Genomic DNA, 25,685 nt, shown 5'->3' on the forward strand with positions numbered 1-25,685 from the left:
TATTTTTTTATAAATATTTTATTTATTTATTTGACACACAGAGAGAAAGAGAGGAAGAGAGAGGGCACAAGCAGGGGGAACGGCAGGCAGAGGGAGAAGCAGATTCCCCACTGAGCAGGGAGCCCGATGTGGGGCTTGATCCCAGGACCCTGGGATCATGACCTGAGCCAAGGGCAGCCACTTAACGACTGAGCCACCCGGGCACCCCAAGCATCATCTATCTAATTCCTTTAAATATTTAGCAAAACTTTCTATTCCTTTCTAAATTTATGCCTACCTAATAAAGCCAACAATTTTTTTTCCTTTTACTTAAAACACAGGATTTTTGAGTTCTTGCTGTATAAGGAAGACTTAGGACCAAAAGAAATGAAACCAATTTCTTTCCAATGAAGATGTTTAGAGAAAGTACAGACTTTAAAAGGACTGGCTCATTAAATTTAAAATACAACATGTATTTAAAAGAAAAGAAAATTTAAAAATTGCCAACATTTCCAAGTTCTTGGTGGAAAAACATACTTTCTCACATGATTACGATAGCCACAAATGTCGCAAATCCATAAAAGATCAGTATTGAAAATGTAAGGGATGGAATTATGTTAGTAAGTAAATGACTTACAGGAAAAATTCAAGTTTCATTCATTTTGGGGACTAGAAGTAAGCAGGGTAAGAAAAAAAGTATGTAGGATGATGACCCTGTTTTTCTTTTTGTTTACATTTCAGAGTACGAAGCTTTCTCTACAGGACTGAGAGATGTGAGAGGCATATTTACCTGCAGGGGTGACAGGAGAGGGTGTCATTTGCTTCCATATACCTTTGGGAGTGTGCGTGTCCTTTTTCCAATTTTTATTAATTTAAACCATTTGTCTAAAATTCCTTTGAAACTTACTTTCTCTTTCAAAGTCCATGTACTTTCATATGTTTTTTTTAACAATAATTACATATGTTAATTAGACTGAGCAGTCTCCTAGCAGGAAACAGAGGGCACACCCACCCAAAGGGCAGTATACAGGGAAAGGGAAAAATGGTGCCTGTGAAGACACCCTCCCACTCGAGCCTGAAGGGGTCAGAGGACAGAGGTGTGCCCAGAGGCTGTCTGAAGAAACTATGCTTGTTAAGAAGGCCAGTCCAAAGTAACCTGACAGGGAGAATCAACACCAGACCCACCAAAACCAAGCAGAAGTTTGAGGGAAAGGGTACGATTTGTGAAAAACAGGGTGGAAAATGGATCTGGAAGGCAAATGGAGAAAATCAAATAGAGTTGCACTTGTCTCTCCTTGAACGTTAGTGTTTTCAATTGCTTGTTCCTATCGCAGAGCACTTTGGTCCCTATATTAATAATTATAACCCTTACTTGTATAGTCCTTTGAGGTTGGAAATTGTTTTTAAGTACACTATGTCACAGTTCTGTCAGGTACATAAACATGTATCATCCTGTGATACAAATGAAGCAATTTAAAAGAAGCAAATTAAGAAGGCAAGAAAAAAAAAACTTTTGGTTAGGGTTAACCAAATAATAACCAATGAATTCCTTATTCATTCCCCTAAATGAGTTTCTTTCACAGAAAATTGCCAAGTCAGAGAGGATGCTAACTTGACCAGAACGGCAGGGTGGCAGTAAATTTACCTTCCTTTCATTCCGCAAATGCCTAGTCACAAAAATACTACACCTACTTGTATTATTTTTAATGTTATAATAAGAAAAAGCCAAATTGTTACTGTATAATTCATGAGTTCTATATCACCAGTAACTTTGACTGAATAGCAACAACATTGTAAAAATAATTTGCCCTCACCCAAAATTCTTTTGGTTTAAAGCAAACTAAAGAAGCTTTGAGTCAGATTTTATTCTATGATAATGAGAACCTAAAACAGATTTGAAATGTCTCTGAATCCAGGGGAGCCTGGGTGGCTCAGTCAGTTAAGCATCTGCCTTTGGCTCAGGTCATGATCCCAGGGTCCTGGGATGGAGCCCCGCATCAGGCTCCTTGCTCAGTGGGAGGCCTGCTTCTCCCTCTACCCCTCCCCCCTGCTCATGCTCTCTCTCTCTCTCTCCCCCTTCCTCTCAAATAAATAAATAAAAATATTTTTTTAAAAATCTCAAAATAAATAAATAGATATCCCCCAGTGCACATTGTGCAAGAATATTTACAAAAAAGATAAACTATACATTAAACACATCACAACAGTTGTCTATAGTAGCAGGAGGAGAAGAGTAGGGAATGGGGCTTTTTTTTTAAGCACATAAATTATTGACGGAGAATTTTTGGCAGACCAGTGGTGATAATACCCCATAAATTATGATGAGTATGAAGAACTTAACCCTCTGGCCCTGAGATCCAAAATCAAATACGAATAGTGAAGAAACCATGACAACTTTCTTAGCAGGATGACAGAAAGCTTTTGCCACAGTCCAGCTCCATGGACACAAGACAACCTATGTCCCTCTTTTTTTAAAAAATTTTATTTATTTATTTGACAGAGAGAGAGAGCGAGAGCAGGAACACAAGCAGGGGGAGTGCGAGAAGGAGAACCAGGCTTCCCGCTGAGCAGGGAGCCCGATGCGGGACTCGATCCCAGGATTCTGGGATCATAACCTGAGGCGAATGCAGACGCTTAACGACTGAGCCACCCAGGAGCCCCTTATATCCCTCTTTTTAATCTGAGATATTTGGCCCACATGATGACATCCAATTGCAACATTTCCTTTTCTTTTTGGGGCACAGAGAGTTTGTGGTTTTCTCTACTAATGGAAATATTGCAAAGTAACCAAAGTAACAAGCAGGTACAATTAATGGCAGAGAGCCAGATATAAAGACTTTGAAAAGATTTCATGCTTGGTATATCTAGAGGCAGACCGTCCTGATTGCCTGTCCAGTATCCACTTTCACCTTCATCTTTCCTACATACATATCCCAATTTTGTTCAGGGTAGCAGGGTGCCCAGTTAAAGAACTCTGCTTTCTAGACTCTTCTGCAGATGGAGACACAATTCTGGTCAGTAAGATATAGGCAGAAATCTAATGGGTAGGGCTTTTAGGAAAGTTACTGTTTTCCTGATAAAAATGAAGAGGGACAAACTTAATAGACATGCATCTTTTTTTTCTGTAAGCTCTAAGCCCAGTGTGGGGCTTAAACTCACAACCCCAAGATCAAGAGTCACGTGCTCTACCAACTGAGCCAGCCGGGCACCCCTAGACATGTATCTTTTGTCCTTTGTCTTTCTTCCTGCCTGGAAAGTGGAGGTGCTACCCAGTGGTACAATAAACATTTTGTAACCATGGAAGAAAGCCTTTCACTACAGATGGCAGCAGAAGAGAAAAGGTGTCTGGTTTCCTGAGCAGTGTCCCAGGATGGAGCTCTGCGTTGAGTCCTGCATCAGGCTCTGTGCTCAGTGGGGAGCCTGCTTCTCCCTCTCCCTCTGCCCCTCCCTCCTGTTCATGCTCTCCCAGGAGCTCTCTCTCTCTCTCTCTCTCTCTCTCAAATAAATAAATAAAATCTTTAAAAAAAAAGATCTGACCATTCCAGGTCAATCAGGATCTCCTTCCCAGGCAGTCGTTGTGACTCAGGCTTAATGACTGAAAGGAACTGTCATGATGATAAAGCTCAATCTTGGCTGTTGCATCATCATAAAGCTCAATCTTGGCTGTTGCAGCATCACACAGAGTCAGTTAGAATATGGATTAGAGGATCAAGGAAGAAGATTTTTTCCTTACTTAGCTCTAAGACAAAATCTTACTCAGTTCAGTGCTCTGACCTTAGGTTTCAAAGAGCTCTGATCTAGCAAGTTGAGGGAACACTTCACTTAATACAATCATGCGAGTAATAAGAGGATGTATCTTGTCAAATAATTCAGATAATACAGATATGTACAGCGTTAAAAGCAAAAGTCATTGCTATCTGTTTGGTGGAAATTACTTCTGATACTTTTCTATGGCAATGTACTTTAAAAATAGACCTTCTTTCCTTTCTTTTCTACAACTTCCGTTGCATTGATCTGGTGAGATAATGCTTGTGAAATAATTATAAAACTGGATAGACTATTATTCTCATAATTCAAAGAATCCTTTAATACATGTAAGATACTACATTTGGAGAGAGAATGATTATGCCTCTTCCCATAGCACAGTGAAATGTGGCTGGTGCAGCACCAACTAGGAGTCCTTAGTAGCTAATTTCTAAGCCTCACAACAATCCAGAGAAGCAAATATTACTATTATCTTCCTCAGAGCCTAAGGGATCTGAAGTTCAAGAGGTGAAATCAATTAGACAAGATCACAGAGTTAGTCAGTAGGAGGGTTGAGATTTGAATCCAAGTTAACATTCTCCAAAGCCCTGCACTTTTCCATTTTATCTCCCAATATAGGTGAGATGGGTTCCTGTTGTAGGTAAGAATAAATTTAGGAAAGGTCACACTTTATGGGACCTCTGTAAACAACTCTTAGTAATGTTATTTTGGACAAATATACTATATGTCTTGGAATGTCACTCTCTCATGCTGGTTTCCCCTCTTAGTCCCTCTTCCCACCCTCCTATGCACTTGGTTAGTATCTGATATAATTCTTTTAAAAAAAAAAAATTATTTATTTGAAAGAGAGAGCATAAGCAGAGGGAAGAGGCAGAGGGAGAAGGAGAAGCAGGCTCCCTGCTGAGCAGGGACTGATGCAGGGCTGGGTCCCAGGACCCTGGGATCATGACCTGAGCTGAAGGCAGTTGGCTTAACCAACTGAGCCATCCAGGTTCCCCCAAGAAATGACCTTTAAAGAGGTAATTGAAGTTAAATGAGGTCATAAATGGGTGAACTGTAATCGACATGATTGTATTTGGAGATAGGACCTTCAAAAAGATGACTAATTCAATGGAGACTGTTAGGTGGGGCTTAAAGAAGAGAGATAAAGAAGAGAGACAATGGAGACTGTTAGGTGGGGCATAAAGAAGAGATGCACATCTGCGTGCACAGAGAAAACCACGTGAGGACACAGAAAGAAGGTGGCCATCAGCAAGCCAAGAAGCCTGGGCTCAGGAGAAGCCAAACTTGCCAACACTTTAATCTGGACTTCCAGCCTCCATAACCACGAGAAACTTAAATTTCTGTTGTTTAAGCTACCCAACCTATGGTATTTTGTTATGGCAGCCCTAACAATCCAATATACATTCTCAGAGACACCCAGATTTTTTTTCAACTCTTCTGTTGAAAGCTTTTCAAGCCACCAAACAAACCAGCTTTCCTGCAAAACTGACAATACTATACAGCTAACATCTGATTATTATGTAATGCTATTTTATGTTGAAAGCTGAGAAGTCTGTCTCTTGGAGTTCTGAATCTTTCACTCAGTGCCTTGTAAATTGAAAGCCTAGCAAAGAGAAGACCGGAATCCTACCCCTGATGACACATGATTGATTTAGGTAGCCCAGGCCCAAGCTTTTCAGTCTTTAATTGGCCAGTGATTGGTTTAGAGACATTTCAACTAATGGGAGGTAGCGGAGTCTTGCTAGGAATTTTGTGACATGGAGACTTTTCTTTCTTTAGGTTAGTAGAGCTACGGCTGCCATTGTGTCAGCATGAGGGAGGCAGGCCTTGTGTGTAAGCATGAAATATGGCGGATCTTGATTCAGACCAGCCCTGAAGCCCATCCTACCTTCTGGACTTTACAGTCACATGAACCAGTAAATCTCTCTTATTTTTTAAGCCAATATGAGTCTTATGTAACTTGAAAACCAAAACCAAAAACAAAAACCCCCATTCTAAATGCTACAGGTAGGTGCAAGTGTATAAATCTTAATAAAGTCAGATCTCATCCCTCGGGGGGGGGCCTAAATTTATTTGCACTGATCAGATTGGCAAAAAGTGAATACAACAATAATAATACCAGTTTTGATGGTGGCTTTAAGTAATAAAAACTCACCTACATTGATGGTAGGAATGTAAATTGTTGCTATATTTTTAGAAATTTTTAGAAATTGCTTGTAATATATTAGGCTTATTAGTCCCAGGCTGGATCAGGACCCAGTGGGGAGTCTGCTTGAGATTCTGTCTCTTCCTCCTTCTCCCCCTCCCCCATGCACGTGCGCGCGCGCTCTCTCTCTCTCTCTCTCTCTCTCAAATAAATAAATAAAAAGTAGAAAACTCTGAGCTCTGCTCAGGGACCCTGCATTTGTCTCTTTCCTGCCTGAGCGGCTGGATCTCCCACACACCATCTTTGCACCCAGTTCCCAGGGAGGAAACTGGTGCAGGTATAGTTATACCCCCCCCCCCCCCACACGAAGGAGCAGGTCCGCCCCTGGGCGCGCGCGCGCGCGCGCGCGCGCACACACACACACGCACACACACACACGCACACACGCACACACGCACACGCAGGAGCAGCTCCGCCCCTGGGCCCACCTTCCCCGGACGGCCTTAAATGCAGGCAGTGGGCGCTCCGCTGCACAACCGCAACCATTCTGTCTAGGTAGTGGAACCTGCGGGCTGGGGTAAGTAAACATCTCCGTTCCACTCTTTTTTCCTGTTGAGTTCCTAGAATTCCCTATTGTGGAACGTTTGCGCATTGCTCCCCCGTCTCCTCTTGCTTAATAACTTCAGAGTCTTGCACTACGAGGAACGTGAAAGCCAGATGTCCCGATCGATGCCTACCGGTCCCTGCTTGTTCTTGGAGAGTTCGGAGCCATGCTGGAGGGAAGGGCGTAGCCTGTCTGCGCTCGGGTGCACGGCATAGTTTGCCTTAGCCGGGGCGGCGGCTGGCTAAGAAACTTTCAGGACTGCAAAACTGGAACAAGTGTGGAAGGAGATGAAAGATAGGGGTCGGAATTCAGTTAGTGGGCACGGGTGTGTGCGGGGAGAGGAGGTGGGAGCCAGGGGCGAGTGTGCTTGGGGGCGCACTGCACCCGGACATCTGCCGGTGGGTGGGACTCTCTCCGAACTTCGGCTGCCCCTGAGGCCATGTCCTTTGGTGAGGGGGAGCTTCTGGACTTCCAGCGAGGTCGGAATTCGCACTTGGCTGCCTTTTTGGGAAAAGAGACAAGTAGAAAAACCGGGCTGCGGTTCCGACCGTCGGAAACGGTCCATTTGCAATGCAAAAGTGTCCAGGGCACTGCTGTTACCCCAACTGGGGTCGCCTCTCGGGGGGTGGGGGGGTGTCCAGTCAAAAGATACAACCAAGCCAAAGCATAAGAAAAGGAAGGGTTTTACTTGCAAGAGTAAAGGAGAACACCAGGGATATTTCCCAACGTAGTGTCACCCCGAAAAACAAAATTGGGGACGTTTTAAGCTAAGGGTACGTGCATATTCATGAGGGGGTTCGCAAAAGAAAGTTCAGTATGGAACTGGGGCAAGGGTCATCCGAAATCAATAGAGTCCAGGTCCTAGTTGATTGAAGTCTTGAGGGCCAGCAAGGGTCGGCATCACCAGCTCCCTGACCAGTTCGCCTGGAGTTTGAGTGCTCAAACAGCCCAAGAACGTGCGTGAGATCAGTCTTTGCTTTTGAAACAGCGCTGGGAGTTTTACCATTGATATATTGTCTCTGATTTGGTTGGGCTATTATCTGGCCAGGTAAAAACGATTAGTTTTTGCATTCCCTTTGTTTCCATAAAATCCTAAACTGCAGAGGTTCTTGTATTCCTTTCTAATTTTAACACCTCCTAGAGGAAGTTCTGCAGGAAGGGAGCGAGGGCAAGTAGAGTCAGTAGGGCATAGGTCACAAGAATAGCTGACGGCCTAAAATGACTTCTCCTGTGGCCGGAAAGCTATGTCTCAGTTTTTTTCTTTTTCGGGGGACCCCTAGCTCTTTTTTGCTTACACTGCTGTGGGACTGTTGAAATCGCCAGCGACTGCAGACCCGTCCGCTGGAGGTACACACGTGGGGAAGGAGCGGCTCCCTCATGATGCAGGGGAGATCTGTCCAAGAAAATGTCCTGATCCCAAAGCTCAGGGCTGTCTGAATCATCTCTCTTGGTTTCCTGTGGAGGCAAGTTTAAACCCTGATTTCCCATTTAGTGCCAATGTCAACTCACCACTGTGCTGAGCAGCAGTAGCACCTCGGGGTGTTCAGGAGGCTGAAACTGTTTGCCTTAGAAAGGTGTTATATCCATCTGAAAGGTGTACGTGCTCTTCTATTCGGTTCTTTGTGTTTGATGCTCTTTCTCAGGATTTGCTTTATGTGAGGTGAGGAACGGAGTATTCACCCACCACGGAGCTGTCCAGTGCCCTCGTGAAACCGCAGCGGTGGCTGGGAAGAATTTCGGTATCGGTTTTAATATTTTTCCTTGTCTTGGAGATTTCTGAGGAAGCCTCAGTTTCCTCATTTGTACCCTGTACACTGGCAATGATAATAATGCCTATCTTAAAATTTATGAGGGTAAAATAAGATAGTGCATATGAAGTGCTTAGCACAGGAATAGAAAGGTAGTAAATACCCAATAAATGTGGTTGGCGTTAAATGATCATGAAGAGAAGTAGATGGTGAGTGGACCCTGCTGCCTGGCTTCGCCGCGGGGGCTAGGAAGTCATAATAATCCAGTCACATCATGGCGGTTGACTACGTGTTTACTGTGTTCCAGAAACTTCAGGATGGTTCCTGCTAAGAGCTGGACCCTGAAGAAGCACTTTGAAGGCAGCCCTACTCATAGTAACTTTGAGTTAAAGACAGTTGAACTCCCATCCTTAAAAAATGGAGGTAAGTCATAAGATTTCAGCTGGAAAAGACTATCAGTTAGCCTTTGCTGCATAATAAACTACCTCAAACAACAGTCAAACAACAATGACATCTAACAGCAATCGTTTATTGGCTCACAATTCTGTGGGTTAGCAATTTGGGCTGGGTTAAGTTGGTGGTAACTCTGTAGGTTTCATCTGGGCTAACCGTTTAATCTAGGTTGGACCTCACTCATTTGGTGGTTAGCAAGCTCTCTGCAGAGGTGCATGCCTCAGTCCTCTGGGTGGCCTTTCTAGCAGGCTAGTTTCTAGCAGGCTGTGAGCTCTCTGTCTTTGCAGTGGTCCCACTGATCTAGAGCAGCAGGTGTTGGCAAATAACTTTTCAAGCCTCTACTTATATCATGTTTGCTAATATGCAAAGCAAGTCACATAGCCAAGTCCGGATTCAAGGAGTGAGACATAAGACTTCTTCTTTTTTTTTTTTTTAAGATTTTATTTGTTTATTTGACAGAGAGAGACACAGCGAGAACAGGAACACAAGCAGGGGGAGTGGGAGAGGGAGAAGCAGGCTTCCTGCTGAGCAGGGAGCCCGATGGGGGGCTCGATCCCAGAAGGCAGACGCTTAATGACTGAGCCACCCAGGCGCCCCAGAGACATAGACTTCTTGATGGGAGGAGTGGCGAGGAGGCCCCACACAGTGATGGAAGGTATTTGTGACAATTTTGCCATCTTCCACAGAGACTTTTTCAAGGTTTTCTGTTTGAAGCCTTGATGTCATGTGGGAGGAGGATCCCTCTGATTTCTTTCATAATTGAAATGGTACATTGTTCCTGACTTTGACAAATGCTGGGGAGGATTTCCTCTCTGTCCTGGCAAGCCTGGTGATGGGGTGAGCAAGGGGGTAAGCAGGGCCTAGCAGCTGTGTGCAGATCTCAGATTATCCTGTGCACAGACAGGAGGGAAAAAGTCTCCTCCTTTGTTGAGGAGTCTCCCATCCCATGGGGGGAAGTGGAAGGACAAGGCAAAACCCTAAGGAAATCTAGGGGAGAGAAACAGCGGCACCGCTGTAACGTGTTTGGAGATTAGCTTTGTAGAGCAGACCGTATGGGGTGTTTGCAGGTAGAAAGGCAGGCTTTGAGAAAGGGACATGCAATCAAAGAGCTTGGCCAAGTTCAGTCCCATCTAATTTGGGATAGACAGCCAGGACTCCGATTCAAAATTCCAGAGAATGTGTGCATGAGGGTCACTCCAGCAAAATATATATTCTTTAATACTAACGGGGGCTGTCAGTGAAACCTTATGTGGGCACTGTAACATAGTGATTACAAATGTGGCCCTGAGCAAGTTCCTTAACCTAAGCCTAAGTAAAATGGAAACAATAGTTGTTGGGAATATCATGTGAAATAATCCATGTAAAGCATGGAGTGAGTTCTGAGTAAATAACATGATGGTGATGGTGATGATGATGATCGGGACTGGACCCCTCTTGTTGTCTGTCTCTTTAATAGCAAGTGCAGAAGGGCAACCTTCTGCAGAAAGATACTCTTATTTTGAATGTTTATTTTGAGTGCTTATTTGGAATGCCAAAGTCAAGGAAGGCATCAAGCCTTGAGTTTCTAATTGCCTATGTAATGCTTTATTTGCTAGAGGTCCTGCTGGAAGCTTTGTTCCTTACCGTGGATCCTTATATGAGGTATGATTTTCCTCCTAAAAATTCATGTGTTGTGCTTTGGATCCTGTTTTGAAATAGTCCATCTTTTAAAATATCCAACTGATTGTCTTTTCCTCCTGTTGTCCCAGTATAATATCAGCAATAAGATTCATGGTTGCTCATCTTTGCCAGCAAAGGTTTGAGAAGTTTGATGAGGGATTCCCTTGGCCCCTTTATTTGACCACCATTTCCTGTCTTAATGTGCACAATTTGCCTCTCATTGCTCCCCAAAAATTAAAAGACTAAAGGATCCCAAATCCAATTTGTCCATTTCACTACTGACAACTAATTTGGGTAGAGCAAGATGGTAAGACTAAAATAAGCTTTTCTTGCCTTCCATTTACCTCTATTCTTTTAATTTAATCAAATATTTGTACTCAGTAAACAATCCAGGGAAGGGAAGGAATGAAAGCCTTGATGGGGCACTAACTTTTCAGTAATTTTTGCCTATTGGTAAATAATGTAGTCATCATTCTTTAAAATAATTGTTTTCAGAACTGATCAATAGAGATTCAAATCTAAGGTAAAAAAATGTTTCCAAATGTTAACTAGCATCCCTTTTTGTGTGGCTGGTATGATTCTGTGACAATAATTCCAATTTGTAAACTTTTCCCCCTACAGTACCAACCAATTCTCTAATACCAGCTCGTTGTCCTACAATTCAGTTCTGACACTATCTAACTGTAGATCCCACAAGTGAAGGCGTCAGTCTTACAAAACTGCCCCTTCCCACACTTCAGATGCCAATCCCAAGTCCACATTGTTACCTGTACTTCTGACCAACAGGCTATAGATCCGAGGCTCCAAAGACCCCCTCCTTGGGTTCAATTAATTTGGTAGAGGGGCACATAGAACTCGGGAAACCAGTTTACTCACCAGCTTCCTGGCTTATTATAAAAGGGTATGATTTGGAAACAGTCACATGGAAGAGATGCATAGGGCAAAGTATGTGGGAAGGGGCAAGGAGTGTCCATGCACTCCCCAAGGGCACCACTCTCCCCACCTCTCCTCATGTTCACCAACCCAGAAGCTCTCCGAACCTGTCCTCTTAGGGTTTTATTGAGGCTCATGACATAGGCATGGTCGATTAAATCATTGACTATTGGCAATTGCTTCAACCTCTAGCCCCTCCCCACTTCCTGGAGGTCTGGCGAGGGGGCAATGAAAGTTAGAGCCCTCTAATCATGTGGTTGGTTTGGCAACCAGCCCCCAGCCTTAGGTGCTTTCCAAAAATCACCTCATTAATATAACAAAATATGCCGTTATCACTCTCATCACTTAGGAAATCGAGGAGTTTTAGGAGCTCTATGCCAGAAACGGGATAGAGACAGAATACATTAATTCTTACTCTAAATCACAATATCACAGCTAGTGATTTGAGAAACAAGTACCCAGTGGTGTCTGGGTTATGTTTTAAAAGTTACTGGTAGAAACTCATCCACAATGGAGCATGATGGTAAGAGTCTCATATTCATTTCACAGAAAAATGCTATCAGAATGCTTCTCTGGGGTCACAGCAGGACTACCTCTAACATCTCTCCTCTTGCATTTCACTCAATTATTTTGCCTTCATGTATCAGCACACACTTTCCCATTGATTTTCCATGTGGACTGAAACTCAAGATGGTTTTCCCCAGACGCTCTTTTTTTTTTCTTTTTAAGAGAGAGAGAGCACATGCACGCAAGCAAGAGAGAGAAAGGGGTGGGGATGGGGGCAGAAGGAGAGGGAGAGAGAGAATCCAAAGGCAGGGTTCGATGACCCCGTCAAAATCAAGAGTCAAATGCGCAACCAGCTGAGCCACCCAGGGGCCCCTCCCCAGATGTCCTTATGTATTAAGAATGGATTTTTCTTTTTCAGAGTGGCAGCCAAAAGATTGAAGGAGGGTGATATGATGATGGGGCAGCAAGTGGCCAGGTATTTCTGTGTGTCTCAGTGCTTGAATAATATGTCTCTCCTTTACCCCCTTCTGGGTCCACCTCTGTCTATCACCCCTACAATTTCTTCAGTCTGTGTGATTCACTCACTGATCTTGGAAGCAACTTGGGAAATCTTGCCCCTTTCCTGACTAATTGGAAAGGAGGGAAGCCTGTGAAATTGACATCATTGCAGCTCTTAAACTTAAAAAATTGTAATTGTCCAGTTTATGACTATTGCAAAAATTCAAATAAATCAAAAATTTGTATCTTGGAAACTGAAAGTTCCCTTATCATCTGAACCTTAGAGGTGACTGTTGTTAATGTATTATTATTTCAAAAATTGCTTAGTACACAAACTAATATTTATAATTTTTCTTAAATAATGGGATTATATGCCCTTCAACAAATTGCTTTTTCTCACTTAATATGTTATGGATATCTTTTGTTGATAAAATGTAAATATACTACCTACCTTTTAGTGGCTGCAAATTTTTTTAAATCAATCCTTTTTTTTCTCCCAAAGATTTTATTTACTTATTTGAGAGAGACAGAGAGAGCGCAAGTGAAGGGGGGAGGTACAGAGGGAGAAGCAGACTCCCCACTGAATCAGGGAGCCTGACACAGGGCTCGATCCCAGGACTCCAGAATCACAACCTGAGCTGAAGTCAGACGGCTCAACCAACTGAGCCACCCAGGCACCCCTTAATGGCTGCCAATATATCCCATTGTTATCTGCCATGTAACTAATCTACTCCTGGTAGCAACCGTTTCCAGTTTTTTCTATCACAAATAGTTCTGCAAGGAACATGTATGCCTCTTTTTGTGCATGTCTGTATATTCTTTGCCTACTTGGATGAATATTGCTTCACATTAAATTCCCAGAAGTATAAAATCTAGGTCAAAGGAGATGCATATTTTATTAACGTATTTATTTATTTATAAAGATTTATTTATTTATTTTAGAGAGAGAGAGAGAGAGCACAGCGTTGGGAAGGGGCAGAGGAAGAGGGATTGAGTCTTAAGCAGACTCTATGCTGAGCACAGAGCCCAACGCGGGGTTCAATCTCAGTACCTTGAGGTCACAACTTGAGCCTAAACTGAGTCGGATGCTTTTTTTTTTTTAAGATTTTTTAAATTTTTATTTATTTGACAGAGAGAGAGACAACAAGAGAGGGAACACAAGCAGGGGGAGTGGGAGAGGGAGAAGCAGGCTTCCTGCAGAGCAGGAAGGGACCCCGATGTGGGGCTCGATCCCAGGACGCCGGGATCAAGACCTGAGCCGAAGGCAGACGCTTAATGACTGAGCCACCCCGGCACCCCTCGAGTCAGATGCTTAACCAACTGTGCCACCCAGGTGCCCCGAGAGATGCACATTTTTTAAAATGAGCAATCCTCTGATTTATAAAAAGATGCAACAATACTTAAAATGATACAAAATATCAATTTCAAAACAACTTCAAAACGTGAGTGTATTTAACCATACTCAGCTCGTAACAGAGCAAATGGGTAAGAAGAATAATTCACGCTAGAGCATATTGCTAATATGAACTGGCAAGAGAAAAAGTTGGTAAAGGAAGGCAGAGGAACTCTTATCTTTTAAGAATTAGGGGCGCCTGAGTGGCTCAGTCGTTCGTTAGGCGTCTGCCTTCGGCTCAGGTCGTGGTCCCAGGGTCCTGGGATCGAGCCCCGTACCCTGCTCGGCGGGAAGCCTGCTTCTCCCTCCCTCTCCCACTCCCCCTGCTTGTGTTCCCTCTCTCGCTGTCTCTCTCTGTCAAATAAAAAAAAGAAAAAAAGGATTAGAACCGAGGGGCTGCATCGTCATCTGGCATCCGCTCGATGTTGTACCTGTGGTTAGAAATGGACATGATGGGAACTCCAGGCATCTGGATTCATCCTGTAAGGTCCGGTCAACTTGGCCACAATGTAACACTTGTGCTGAGGTACTCTCTGTACTAAGCGGTCATCTGCATAGGCTCCTTTGTGTGTGCATGGTAATGGTTCAGATCTTGGCTCCTTGGCAATCCTTAGAGCCACTCAATACTTTTGCCCTAGTTTCTCAGTTTGAACCATTACACAGTCAGTTCTACAAGGGATACACTTGGCATACAGACAGTCCATCGTTGACTGTACTAAGTCAAGTTTGGCTTGAATGGAAAAGTTGATAAAGTTGGTATCAACCAGGATGTGGTAAGGTGGGCCCAGCTCTGTGTTATATTGGAAGAATAAGCAGGGAGGATGTTGGGGGACTTTTCTTTCCTTGAGTGCACTGGGATCTTCCTTTTCTTTCTTTTTAGGTTTTAATCTATCCTCGTTAAGCCTCTGATCTCAAAGACTTAAGCATTCGCTTCATGGTAGCATACTTTCTTGCTTTCTTTTGCTTCCCCATGTTCGTGCCGTACTCTTGTTTCTTCCAAGATCACCAACCCGATAGATGCACATTTTTAATTTGAAGTTTTGATGTCAAATTTCTCTTCAAAAAGATTGTATGAATATCCACTCCCACCAATAGCATATTAAAGAACTTGTTTCCTCATACCTATATGCCCATTGCTTATCATCTTGGCAATCTGAGATGAATTCACATTGATATTTCCATTTAACTTCCATTTCTTTCATTATTAGTGATGTTGACTTTTTTTGGTAAATTAATCATCAGTTTTCTTCTGTGAATTACGTTTATGTCTTTTCCTTTGTTCCTTTAGGTCTTTTCATCTTTTATAGTGATTTGTAAGATCTTTTTATATGTTAGGAATATTAGTGTTGCAAATATTTGGATCTTTGTTTATCTTTATCTTTCTCCCATGTCCAATCATAGTTTAAAATTTTTATATGGGGGGCACCTGGGTGGCCCAGTTGGTGGAGCATCTGACTCTTGGTTTTGGCTCAGGTTGTGATCTGAGGATCATGGGATTGAGCCCCGCATCTGGCTCTGCCCTCAGTGTGGAGTCTGCTTGAGAGAATATTAAGCAGGCTCTGCACCCAGCACAGAGCCCAGTGCGGGGCTTGATCTCACAACACTAAGATCAGGACCTGAGCTGAAATGAAGAGTCAGATGCTTCGCAAACTGAGCCCCCCAGGCGCCCCTAAATTCATTTCAGTTTTAAAGGATTCTTACTAACATGGGAAAAAGTATAAGTCATATATACTAGTATAATGTTGAGAGAGAAAAACTGGGTTGCAAAATATAAAGTGATTTCAATTATGTAAATAAATATGGGATCAAGCCCCACATTGGGCTCCCTGCTCAGTGGGGAGCCTGCTTCTCCCTCTCCCTCTGCCTGCCGCTCCCCCCTGCTTATCCTCTCTCTCTGTGTCAAATAAATAAATAAAATCTAAAAAAGACAAAAACAAAAACCAGTAAGTGTACTCTTAATCCCCATCACCTATTTCACCCATCCCCCTAGGGCCCACCTTCCCTCTGGCAGCCACCAGTTTGTTCACTTCATTTAAGGGTCTGTTTTTTGTTTGTCTCTTTTTTTCTTTGTTTTGTTTCTTAAATTCCACATATGGGGGCGCCTGGGTGGCTCAGTCAGTTAAGTGTTAAGTGCTCAGTGGGGGTCCTGCTTCTCCTCCTCCCTCTGCCCCTGCTCTCCCTCGCACACATGCTCTCTCTCTAATAAATAAATTAAAATCTTTTTTTTTTTTAAAGGGGAGCGGCAGACAGAGGGAGAGGGAGAAGCAGGCTTCCCGCCAAGCAGGGAGCCCGATGTGGGACTCGATCCCAGGACCCTGGGATCATGACCTGAGCCAAAGGCAGACACTTAACTGACTGAGCCACCCAGGCGCCCCTAAGTTAAAATCTTTAAAAACAAAGCGCTAGCGTTAGGGTCGCTGTGTGGGTCTCTGTGGAAAGCTTGTTTGGGGGGCGGTGTGTGCCCGTTAAGGCAGCACCTCAGGGACGATGGCGGAGGGAGATAATCGCAGCACCAACCTGCTGGCTGCAGAGACTGCAAGTCTGGAAGAGCAGCTGCAGGGATGGGGAGAAGTGATGCTGATGGCTGATAAAGTCCTCAGATGGGAAAGAGCCTGGTTTCCACCTGCCATCATGGGTGTGGTTTCTTTGGTGTTTCTGACTATCTACTATCTAGATCCATCTGTTCTGTCCGGTGTTTCCTGTTTGTTACGTTTTTGTGCTTGGCTGACTACCTTGTTCCCATTCTAGCTTCTAGAATTTTTGGCTCCAATAAATGGACCACTGAACAACAGCAAAGATTCCATGAAATTTGTAGCAATCTGGTAAAAACTCGACGCAGAGCTGTGGGCTGGTGGAAACGCCTCTTTACACTAAAGGAAGAAAAGCCTAAAATGTACTTCATGACCATGATCGTTTCTCTTGCTGCGGTTGCTTGGGTGGGACAGCAAGTCCACAACCTGCTGCTCACCTACCTGATAGTGACTTTCTTACTGTTGCTTCCTGGATTAAACCAGCATGGAATCATTTTGAAGTACATTGGAATGGCCAAAAGGGAGATAAATAAGCTTCTCAAACAAAAAGAAAAATGAATAACGCATCTGCTTTATTCAGTGTAATGAATGGCATATACATTGTCCTTGGGAACAGTTTCTGTTATGCTGTTTGGATACTAAAATGTTACAGAAGTAGCTCTTTGCTCTCCCTCTTTTGCCCTTGGTGCGTAGAAATTCAGACTTGCCGAGTAAGGCTTTATGCATAGTGTCTTCATGTGAAGTGTAGCTGGATGCGTTCTCATCAGTTGGCCTTATATGGACAACTCATTCCTGAGTAGGACTTGTTTTGATTTTTCTCCACCCAGGTTAATTGCATTCTTACTTTTAGGCAACTTCCTTTAAAATAATATAGTGGTGAACTTCACCTATTAGTACAGTTAACTGTGACTTTGGATAATTAATTGTTCCAGTTGATCTTTGCTTTAGCTAGATACAAGTTAGTGGTCTGTGGCTACAGGAAGCTGGTTCTACTGTCTGCTTCCACAGTCTGCTTAAACTGCCTGGCTTCATGAATACAGAGACCAAGTTGACCACTTCCAATGAAGAGACCAATTAAGATTCATTCCTCATGCTGTTTCTATACAATGGGAGAAGAATCCTCTGGAATAAAATGAAACCAATTCCATGCCCTAGTATGTGCTGGTTTCTGCCTTGTGAAAAACTTAGTAATTTGTAAGAAACATTGATCTTTCCTCCCAAATGGGGAATATGACAGGCTTTGAGCTCGTCTCTCGTTGCTCTTAGACTTCAAGTTAGTAGATCCTTAGAGGCTTTTTAACAGCAGGCTTCCAGAAGTTTGTGTTTAGGATTTTTAGCATATTTTTAATTTCAGGTTTTCAGCCAATTGAAACTCAAGTACATAACAGGTTAAGACTCAGGTCTATGACCTTCACTCCAACACCAGCCAATAAAGGACAGAAGTCTTCCTATACTTAGTCAAGAGTCATTTCAGTAGAAAATAATCTTAGCCTAATTTTTTGAGACCAGACTAGGCCTTTGAAGGTAAGCCTCAAGATTCTTATTTGAAGGCAATTGCTGGCTGCTTTGGCCCCCAGAGATTTGGCACAGGAGGTGGTGTTTATGTTGGCCTCTGACTTTTTTCCTAGATCTCTCTCTCTGAAGAGTGCAAGGGCTGCTGGGGAGAGCAGACTTTTGGCGACGTTAGGTGGCCTCTGGTCTACAGAGATTTTGTAACTGCTTGGAAAGTGTCTTAGAATCATTCTCCCTCTCAGTAGCTAGAAATTTAGAATAGCTGAAATCTGTAGGGATGAACCTCTGAGGGCCGAAAATGTGACATTTGGGAACAGTTCTTAAACTCTGATTAACTAGCTGTAATATGGTTTTGTGAATTGACTGCACTGATGCTGGACCTTGTGGTATATCTGTCCCTAATAAGTGTTTTCTCCCCTTCAATATTACTGTAAATAGTAGCACCCCTTGTAGCATATGTTTGATTTTTTTTTTTAATGTTTCCTATGAAAACTACAAACTACCTTAATTTTTACATGTGTTTCCTCATTGTAGATAAGCCTATCTTGCTATCTGGATTTTTTTGTGTATATGTGTTCTACCAATTAACTACTTTGCAGTTTTAATCTTGTATTATTTCTTCTACTTTGTTTTGTGTAAAAGGGGGAAAATAAAAAAGGTGGAATTCCTCAAAAAAAAATCTTTAAAAAAAATTCCACATGTGAGTAAGATCATATGGTATTTGTCTTTCTCTGACTGACTTATTTCACTCAATATTATGCCCTCTAGATCCAATCTTGCATATGGCAAGATTTCATTCTTTTTGATAGCTGAGTAATATTCCATTGTCTATATACCACATCTTCTTTATCCAGCCATCTATAGGTGGACACTTGGTTGCTTCCATAGTTTGGCTATTGTAAATAATGCAGGTAAACAATGGGATGCATATATCTTTTTGAATTCATGGGTAAACACAGGGGTACATATATCTTTTTGAATTAGTGTTTTCATATTCTTTGGGTAAATACCCAGTAGTGGAATTACTGGATCATATGGTAGTTCTATTTTTAATTTTTTGAGGAATCTCCATAGTGTTGTCCACAGTGGCTGCACTAGTTTGCATTCTTATAATATGCCTTTTTTGAATATATCATTAAGATTGCCATAACACACTCCAAAATATTAGCAGTTATCTTTGTATTGTGGGATTAGAACTGATATTTTTATTTCATACATCAAATTTTCTAAAATAAATGTGTTACATAACTTCACGATCAGGGGGAAGACAGTATAAAATGGTTAACGGTGGGCGAAGGTGGGAGAAAGAAAATCAGCAAATGAGACTGAAAAGGAGCAACTCAGAGGGAGAGACAAAAATCCCAGTGAAGTCAGTATTACGGAAACCAATGAGGAAGTTTGGGTAGCTCAGCGTGTTGAATACAGTAGAAAGGTAAAATCAGACAATGAATGAAGAGTGTCCACTGGATTTTGCAATCAGAAGTTGTCGTGACCTTAGTGGAGTAGCGGGAGTGGAAGGCAGGTTGCATTGGACAGGACAATGCTAAAGATTTGGGAGAGAGGAGGGGCTAGGGATGGAGGGTGGCCCCTGAAAAACAATAGAGGCTGGTATCCAGGGCACCTTGAGCCAGAGGATGCATGCCTCTTGCTTAGAGAGAAAGTGGGTGAGGACAGAGACAGATGTGGAACCAGTTCAGAGAGTTCTTCTCTAATGGCCCATATTTTCTGTCAAGGAGGAGGAGAAACCAGCAGCGAGGAATTACGATGGAGAGATGTGGTGGGGTATTTAATCATGGAATGTTAACTTCAATGCCCTTTTAGGAAACTACCCATGCAGGATCCCAACTCCTTTGAAAGAGGTTTCCCATGTCTTAATGTGCTTTATCTTTCAGAGTTGTGGAAAGTAAAAACTCAGCCTTCCCAGCAGGAACTGTGGTAGTGGCTTTTTCAGGCTGGACGACGCACTCTATTTCTGATGGGAAAGATCTGGAAAAGCTACCCGCAGAATGGCCAGACACGTTACCGGTGTCTTTGGCTCTGGGAACAGTGGGCATGACAGGGTAAGTTTCATGGGTATATTTCATTTGTTTAAATACCTGACATTCTGGTTTTTCAAAATAGTTTGTTCAGAATGTGGTCAACAAGAAGAAACTTGAGACAGTCTAGGCTCAGGGGCTGGTTGGAGTAGATGGTAGGACTAAGAAGGGAAGAAGATGGACTAGAGTTAGCCTTGGACTGAAGGAAAGAGGGAAAATGAGGCCAGAGACCCTCCGGTCCAGAGAGCAGCAGGGCGGAGAAGCATGGGGCATGACCCCTCCCTAGCAGTGGGCAAACGTAACACAACAGAACCAGCTCCCTCCATCTCTGGAAGTGTCTTGGCTTCACTCCTTACTCACCTCTGCCTCCCTTTCAGAGTTTAAAAGGGGGAAAAGAATTCAGTCTTACCTTGGCTTTTCTGTACTGTCTCTCATTCCCCACCTTTCCCTATGCACATCTGAATTTCCTGAGGTATAAAGGGATCTGAGATTATTTAAACTGAGATGAATCATAAGTATGGTTGTACAGTCACTCAGCTTGACACAGACTTGAACTACTCAGGAGTTCCTTGGCCTTTTAACTCAGGAAGACTCCCGGGTCAGTTCATCCTGTCTCAACTGAACTTGGGACCTCAAGTTTCCTTTTATGGTTTGGAGAAGCAAGGTCAATTGAATTCCTTTTGTTGGAGTCCCCCCGAAACATTTTTAGTCTGGAATTCATGAATTTCCTTTCTCTCTCCAAGTTGTATGATCTTTTCCTCCCTCCCTCCCTCCCTCCCTCCCTTCCTTCCTTCTTTCCTTCCTTCCTTCCCCCATCCCTCCCTCTTTCTTTTTCACACTTCAAAGGACTTTTAAAAGAATGAAATGGAAATATATACCTCAAATGATCAGCCTCTAGCAAAAACCAGTCCCCTGTACCCCAAGTTCATATTGCACTCAGAATATGAACTCCTCAGAATTGCCACGGCCAAGAGACAATCTCATGAATTTAGAGGATGCTTAATACCTTACTTTCAGTAAGTGGGCACTAAACAGAATTATAGCACTTCCGAGTCCTGCCTGCTTGCCCTAGACCCCCTCCCACCTTGTTATTCCACCTGTCTTTCTCTCTAAATTGTGAGCCAGGTGGAGGAAGGCAGGGGTGAAGGGAGACATGAGGAAACCTTGAAGCAAGTCTCCCATGACTTAGTTGGGGAGAGAGTAATCTGTAAAATAGTAGGAGATTTGAATCCTGAAATAGAGGGTAATTTATTCATTTGTGTATACTTCTCATTCCCCTGTTCCAAGCCTCTGAGGAGTGCACTTTTACACCAAACAATCAACTTCATATCAGTGGTTCTCACTGATTGAGGAGAGGAGTTATGCTATGTTTCTAACCTCCTCTAGTGACACACTATCCATTCTTTGAGCATTCCTTACCAGTGGCGTGGGTCAACCCTTCAAGAACACTGGAACTTCTGCTATAGACTATAAAAGAAGTTGAACTTTGAAACCTAGGGTGTTGCAGCTGTCCAGGCTCCAGAGATTTAACATTCCTCCAAAGTTTGCATTACTCCCTTCATCGGACCTTTGTTTTCTCTGTTAAGCTGGAGGTGTTTATGTGTTTTGCTCTCCAACCTGTTATTAATCGAAGTCCCCCTTAGACCAAAGTGCGTCTTTAATTTTTCCTTTAAGATTTCTTTACTGTTGACTTCTCCATCTTACCTCCTTTCCATTTTTAGAAGGATGTGATGTTTGGGAAAGGCCTTGTGTATCTTGGGTCAGTATGTCTAACTGAAAGCTGATTTTAGAATTTTCTAGGACAGAGATTGGGGTGGAGGGTACTGATTGTCATGGGTAGAATGACAATCAGAAAATGCACTTTCTGCTTCGCATTTGAGGTTTTGCTAACTTGTCCAGCACACTCTGCCTTCGGCATTGATGAAGGTGCGGTTTTTAGTTGCTTACATTCATAAGAATCACCTAGTTGTATAAAATCCAGGTGTTCATGTTCCAGCATTTCTGAATCAGTGGGTCTGAAGTGGGGCCTGGGAATCTGAATTTTTTATAAAACTCCATTTGATTCTGAGGCAGGTGGTGCTCCATCCAACTTTCAAAAAACAATGTGGGAATATTAGCTTTTGGGTCCTCAGAAAAAGTGCAGATTTCTTTGCCTTTCACTGCCTTACCTTCAATGTCCAACCCTAATGGATCCCCAGATATACTCAGAGGCAGACGTATAGTTTCCGTTCATATAGAAATACCTTTTACATGAAATTTTGCAAGTGGCTTAGCAGTCGCCATAGTGGATATAGATTTCATTCGCTCAGACTCAGGGGTGCAGAAACATAACTTAGAATTTTCCTACTACTGTACATCATTTCTTTTTTTTTAACTATTTTATTTTTTTTAAAGATTTTATTTATTATCAGAGAGAGAGACAGAGACAGAGAGAGAGTGCACAAGCAGGGGGAGTGTCAGGCAGAGGGAGAAGCAGGCTTCCTGCTGAGCAAGGAGCCTGATGCGGGACTTGATCCCAGGACCCTGGGATCATGACCTGAGCCAAAGGCAGACACTCAACCAACCGAGCCACCCAGACATCCTGACTTATTTTTCGACAGAGAGAGATAAAGAGGAAACACAAGCAGGGGGAGTGGGAGAGGGAGAAGCGGGCTTACCTCTGATCAGGGGGCCCAATGCGGGGCTCGATCCCAGGACCCTGGGATCATGACCTGAGCCGAAGGCAGACGCTTAACGACTGAGCCACCCAGGTGGCTGTACATCATTTCTATCTCAAGCCTGCATCTTGGCTTGTGTAGTAAAACAGAGCCTCAGTTAAATTCAGTGATTTTTCACATTGTTCAGGTTTAAAACTCAAGATTTCCTTTTTTCCTCTCCCTGGGGTTGATGCAAAGTTCCAAGGGCTAACACATTCCATGCCAGTAGAGGGGAGACAACAACTTCTTGAGCTTGATCTGTCTTAGCCTTATGCTGGTGTCCTTTTCCCACTGAGTCCTTAGCCACATCGCCTTCCAAGCTGGCCATCCGAGCTGGTGGCTGCTTCGCCCAGTACTTGTCAGTACTGTCTGAGCTGCATCTTTGTAGACCCTGTCGCTCTTTCTTTGCCAGCTAACTTCGACATCTCATTTGGGATGAGATGGGGAAATTTCAGAAGTTCTTCCATCCCACTTAGGAGCCATGGAAAACTCCAGGTGTTTCTCTGGGAACCTCTTATGCTTAGACACTGCATACCATTATATCTATTCTGTGGCTGTGGCACCATGATGACATGGAGGCTTTCCCCATGAAGCTCACGTCTCCCTGGGACACACATGGAATGAGACACAAGCTCTCTGTTTTAGGATCCCCAGAGTTTATCTTCTTTTGCTCCTGAGACTTGGCCTAGGGGTAGACAAAGTGTAGCCCCTTTCCAACCAACTCTCAATTTCTTCTCTAGTTCCCATCATCTTTATTCCTGTTTAAGAGTGAGGAAGGAGGAGTTGGACCCACTTAGTGGCTGGTAATACTCATTTCCTATATTTTTTGTCTTTTATTAGGACCCATGGCACTGGGCTATTGAGAAGGCCTTCAGGATGTATCTGAAGCAACAAAGATAAAAATATAGATTTATAAGCAACAAATCTATCCACATATCTTTAATTTTCTTCTCCCAGGCTAACAGCCTACTTTGGCCTACTTGACATCTGTGGTGTGAAGGGTGGAGAAACAGTGATGGTTAATGCAGCAGCAGGAGCAGTGGGCTCTGTGGTGGGGCAGATAGCTAAGCTCAAGGTAAGTGTCTTCTTCAAGTACCAAACATTTACTCAATACCCACAGTGTGCACTGAGAATACAACAGTCAAGAGAGCAGAACTTCCCCAGTCTCATGGAGTTTAGTTTAGTGGGTCTTGTTTAAAAGTTGAAGGTACATTCGGGATATAAGAGATTTCTGAAGAGCTACTCTCTGTGTTCCAATACAGTCTCTAGTCTTTTCCCGAAAGTGCTTTTCAGAATGCTCTCCAGTTCCTCTATGATTACACAGGATCTAGTCCAGTGCTTTAGCCCAAATGAAAGAATAAGGGGGCAGTCACTGGGAGGGCTGACAGTCCCAGAGCTGAGCCCAGATTATAGTCTAAAGGGCCACTGTACCAAAAGATAGCATGCAAGTCACTTGCAAGAGAAGTCCAAAAATAAAGAGAGTCAAATAAAAAGGTTGTCAAGCCAACAAGTTAAAACCAGCTGCAAACCACATAACCAGAGATGGAATCTGTTGGTTGGTCAGAGGCAGGCTAAAGTTACAAGTTGGATTGTAGGCTGATTCAGGGACTAATTTCACCTATGGGCCTATTGGCCCATTGTGGTATCTTCATAAATGTGGCTTAGCACTTTGGGTGTTCTTGGGGAACCTGACCATACTAGACTAGGAGGGGGGGGTTGGTCCGTGCTTTTGGCCTATAAATGGTTTCCATATTTTTCCCCTCATTTAGGGCTGCAAAGTTGTTGGAGCAGCAGGGTCTGACGAAAAGCTTGCCTACCTCAAAAAGCTTGGATATGATGTTGCCTTTAACTACAAAACAGTAGAGTCTTTGGAAGAAACTTTGAAAAAAGCCTCTCCTGATGGTTATGATTGTTACTTCGATAATGTGAGTACAAATTGGACTTAATATCTTATTTACTAACAAAGTACTATACAAGAGAATATGCTTCTAAAGTTTCCACCTAAAATATGTAAAGAAAGTATGCCTTTAAAAAAAAACAGGCTTATTGAGATAAAATTTACCCACTTTAAAGTGTTGAACCTAGTGGTTTTTAGTATATTCCCAGAATTGTACAACCATCACCACAATCAATTTTAGAACATTTCATTATCCCAAAAAGAAATGCTGTACTCATTATAGTCACTCCCCATTTTCTCCCAAAAGTGGTCTTTTGTGACTAGCTTCTTACACTATACATTAGCATGTTTTCAAATTTCATCCATGTTGTAATGTGTCTTGGTGCTTCATTCCTTTTTTATGGCCAAGTAATATTCCATTGAATCAGTATACTACATTTTATTTATCCATCCATCAATTGATGAGCATCTGAGTAATTTTCGCTTTTTGGCTATTATGCTTAATGTTGCTATAAACATTCATGATCAAGTTTTTGTGTGGACATAATGTTTTCATTTTTCTTGGGTATATACCTCTACATGGAATTGTTGGGTCATGTGGAAACTCCATATTTAACATTTTGAGGAACCGACAAACAATTTTGTAAAATGGCTGCACTGTTTTACATTCTCACCAGCAATGTATGAGGGTTCCAATTTCCCTACATCCTCACCAACACTTACTATCTTTTTTATTATGACTATCCTTGTGGGTTTGAAGTAGAATTTCACTGTGGTTTTGATTTGCGTTTCCCTAATTGCTGATGATACTGAGCATCTTTTCATTTGTATATCTTTGGAGATATGTCTGTTCAAATCTTTTGCCCATTTTTCAGTTGGATTATTTGCTGAGTTTTTTTTTTTTTTTTTTTTCTTTTTTAAGATTTTATTTATTTATTTGACAGAGAGAGACACAGCGAGAGAGGGAACACAAGCAGAGGGAGTGGGAGAGGGAGAAGCAGGCTTCCCACGGAGCAGGGAGCCCCATGCGGGGCTCGATCCCAGGGCCTGAGACCCTGAGATCATGACCTGAGCTGAAGGCAGACGCCTAACGACTGAGCTATCCAGGCGCCCCTAACCTTTTTTATTTTTTTTTAAAGATTTTATTTATTTATTTATTTGAGAGAGAGAATGAGAGATAGAAAGCACGAGAAGGAAGAGAGTCAGAGGGAGAAGCAGACTCCCCGCCAAGCAGGGAGCCCGATGCGGGACTCGATCCCGGGACTCCAGGATCATGACCTGAGCCGAAGGCAGTTGCTTAACCAACTGAGCCACCCAGGCGCCCT

The 25,685-nt window shown here is 42.9% G+C and overlaps 1 protein-coding gene and 2 pseudogenes across 2 annotated transcripts in view; 2 read left to right on the forward strand and 1 right to left on the reverse strand.

Annotated features, from left to right (window-relative positions):
• Positions 1-802: 802 nt before the first annotated feature.
• The window catches only part of PTGR1 (prostaglandin reductase 1), a 34,659-nt gene continuing 9,776 nt past the window's right edge, over positions 803-25,685 (forward strand). Inside the window, exons 1-8 of one of the 2 annotated variants that reach the window (XM_027614622.2) lie at positions 803-821; positions 8,141-8,236; positions 8,553-8,668; positions 10,294-10,339; positions 12,216-12,272; positions 19,624-19,791; positions 23,421-23,538; positions 24,233-24,388. In XM_027614622.2, coding sequence (XP_027470423.1) covers positions 8,563-8,668; positions 10,294-10,339; positions 12,216-12,272; positions 19,624-19,791; positions 23,421-23,538; positions 24,233-24,388 — 651 coding nt within the window. In that variant the 5' untranslated portion in view covers positions 803-821; positions 8,141-8,236; positions 8,553-8,562. Of the gene's footprint in view, positions 822-6,336; positions 6,471-8,140; positions 8,237-8,552; positions 8,669-10,293; positions 10,340-12,215; positions 12,273-19,623; positions 19,792-23,420; positions 23,539-24,232; positions 24,389-25,685 lie in introns of those variants that run through there. The other variant, XM_027614621.2, reaches the window with a different exon arrangement.
• Positions 14,071-14,660, reverse strand: LOC113934075 (annotated as a pseudogene).
• On the forward strand, positions 16,142-18,410 carry LOC113934074 (annotated as a pseudogene).

The sequence above is a fragment of the Zalophus californianus genome, chromosome 13 (genome assembly GCF_009762305.2).
Source record: "Zalophus californianus isolate mZalCal1 chromosome 13, mZalCal1.pri.v2, whole genome shotgun sequence".
NCBI classification, from domain to species: Eukaryota; Metazoa; Chordata; class Mammalia; order Carnivora; family Otariidae; genus Zalophus; species Zalophus californianus.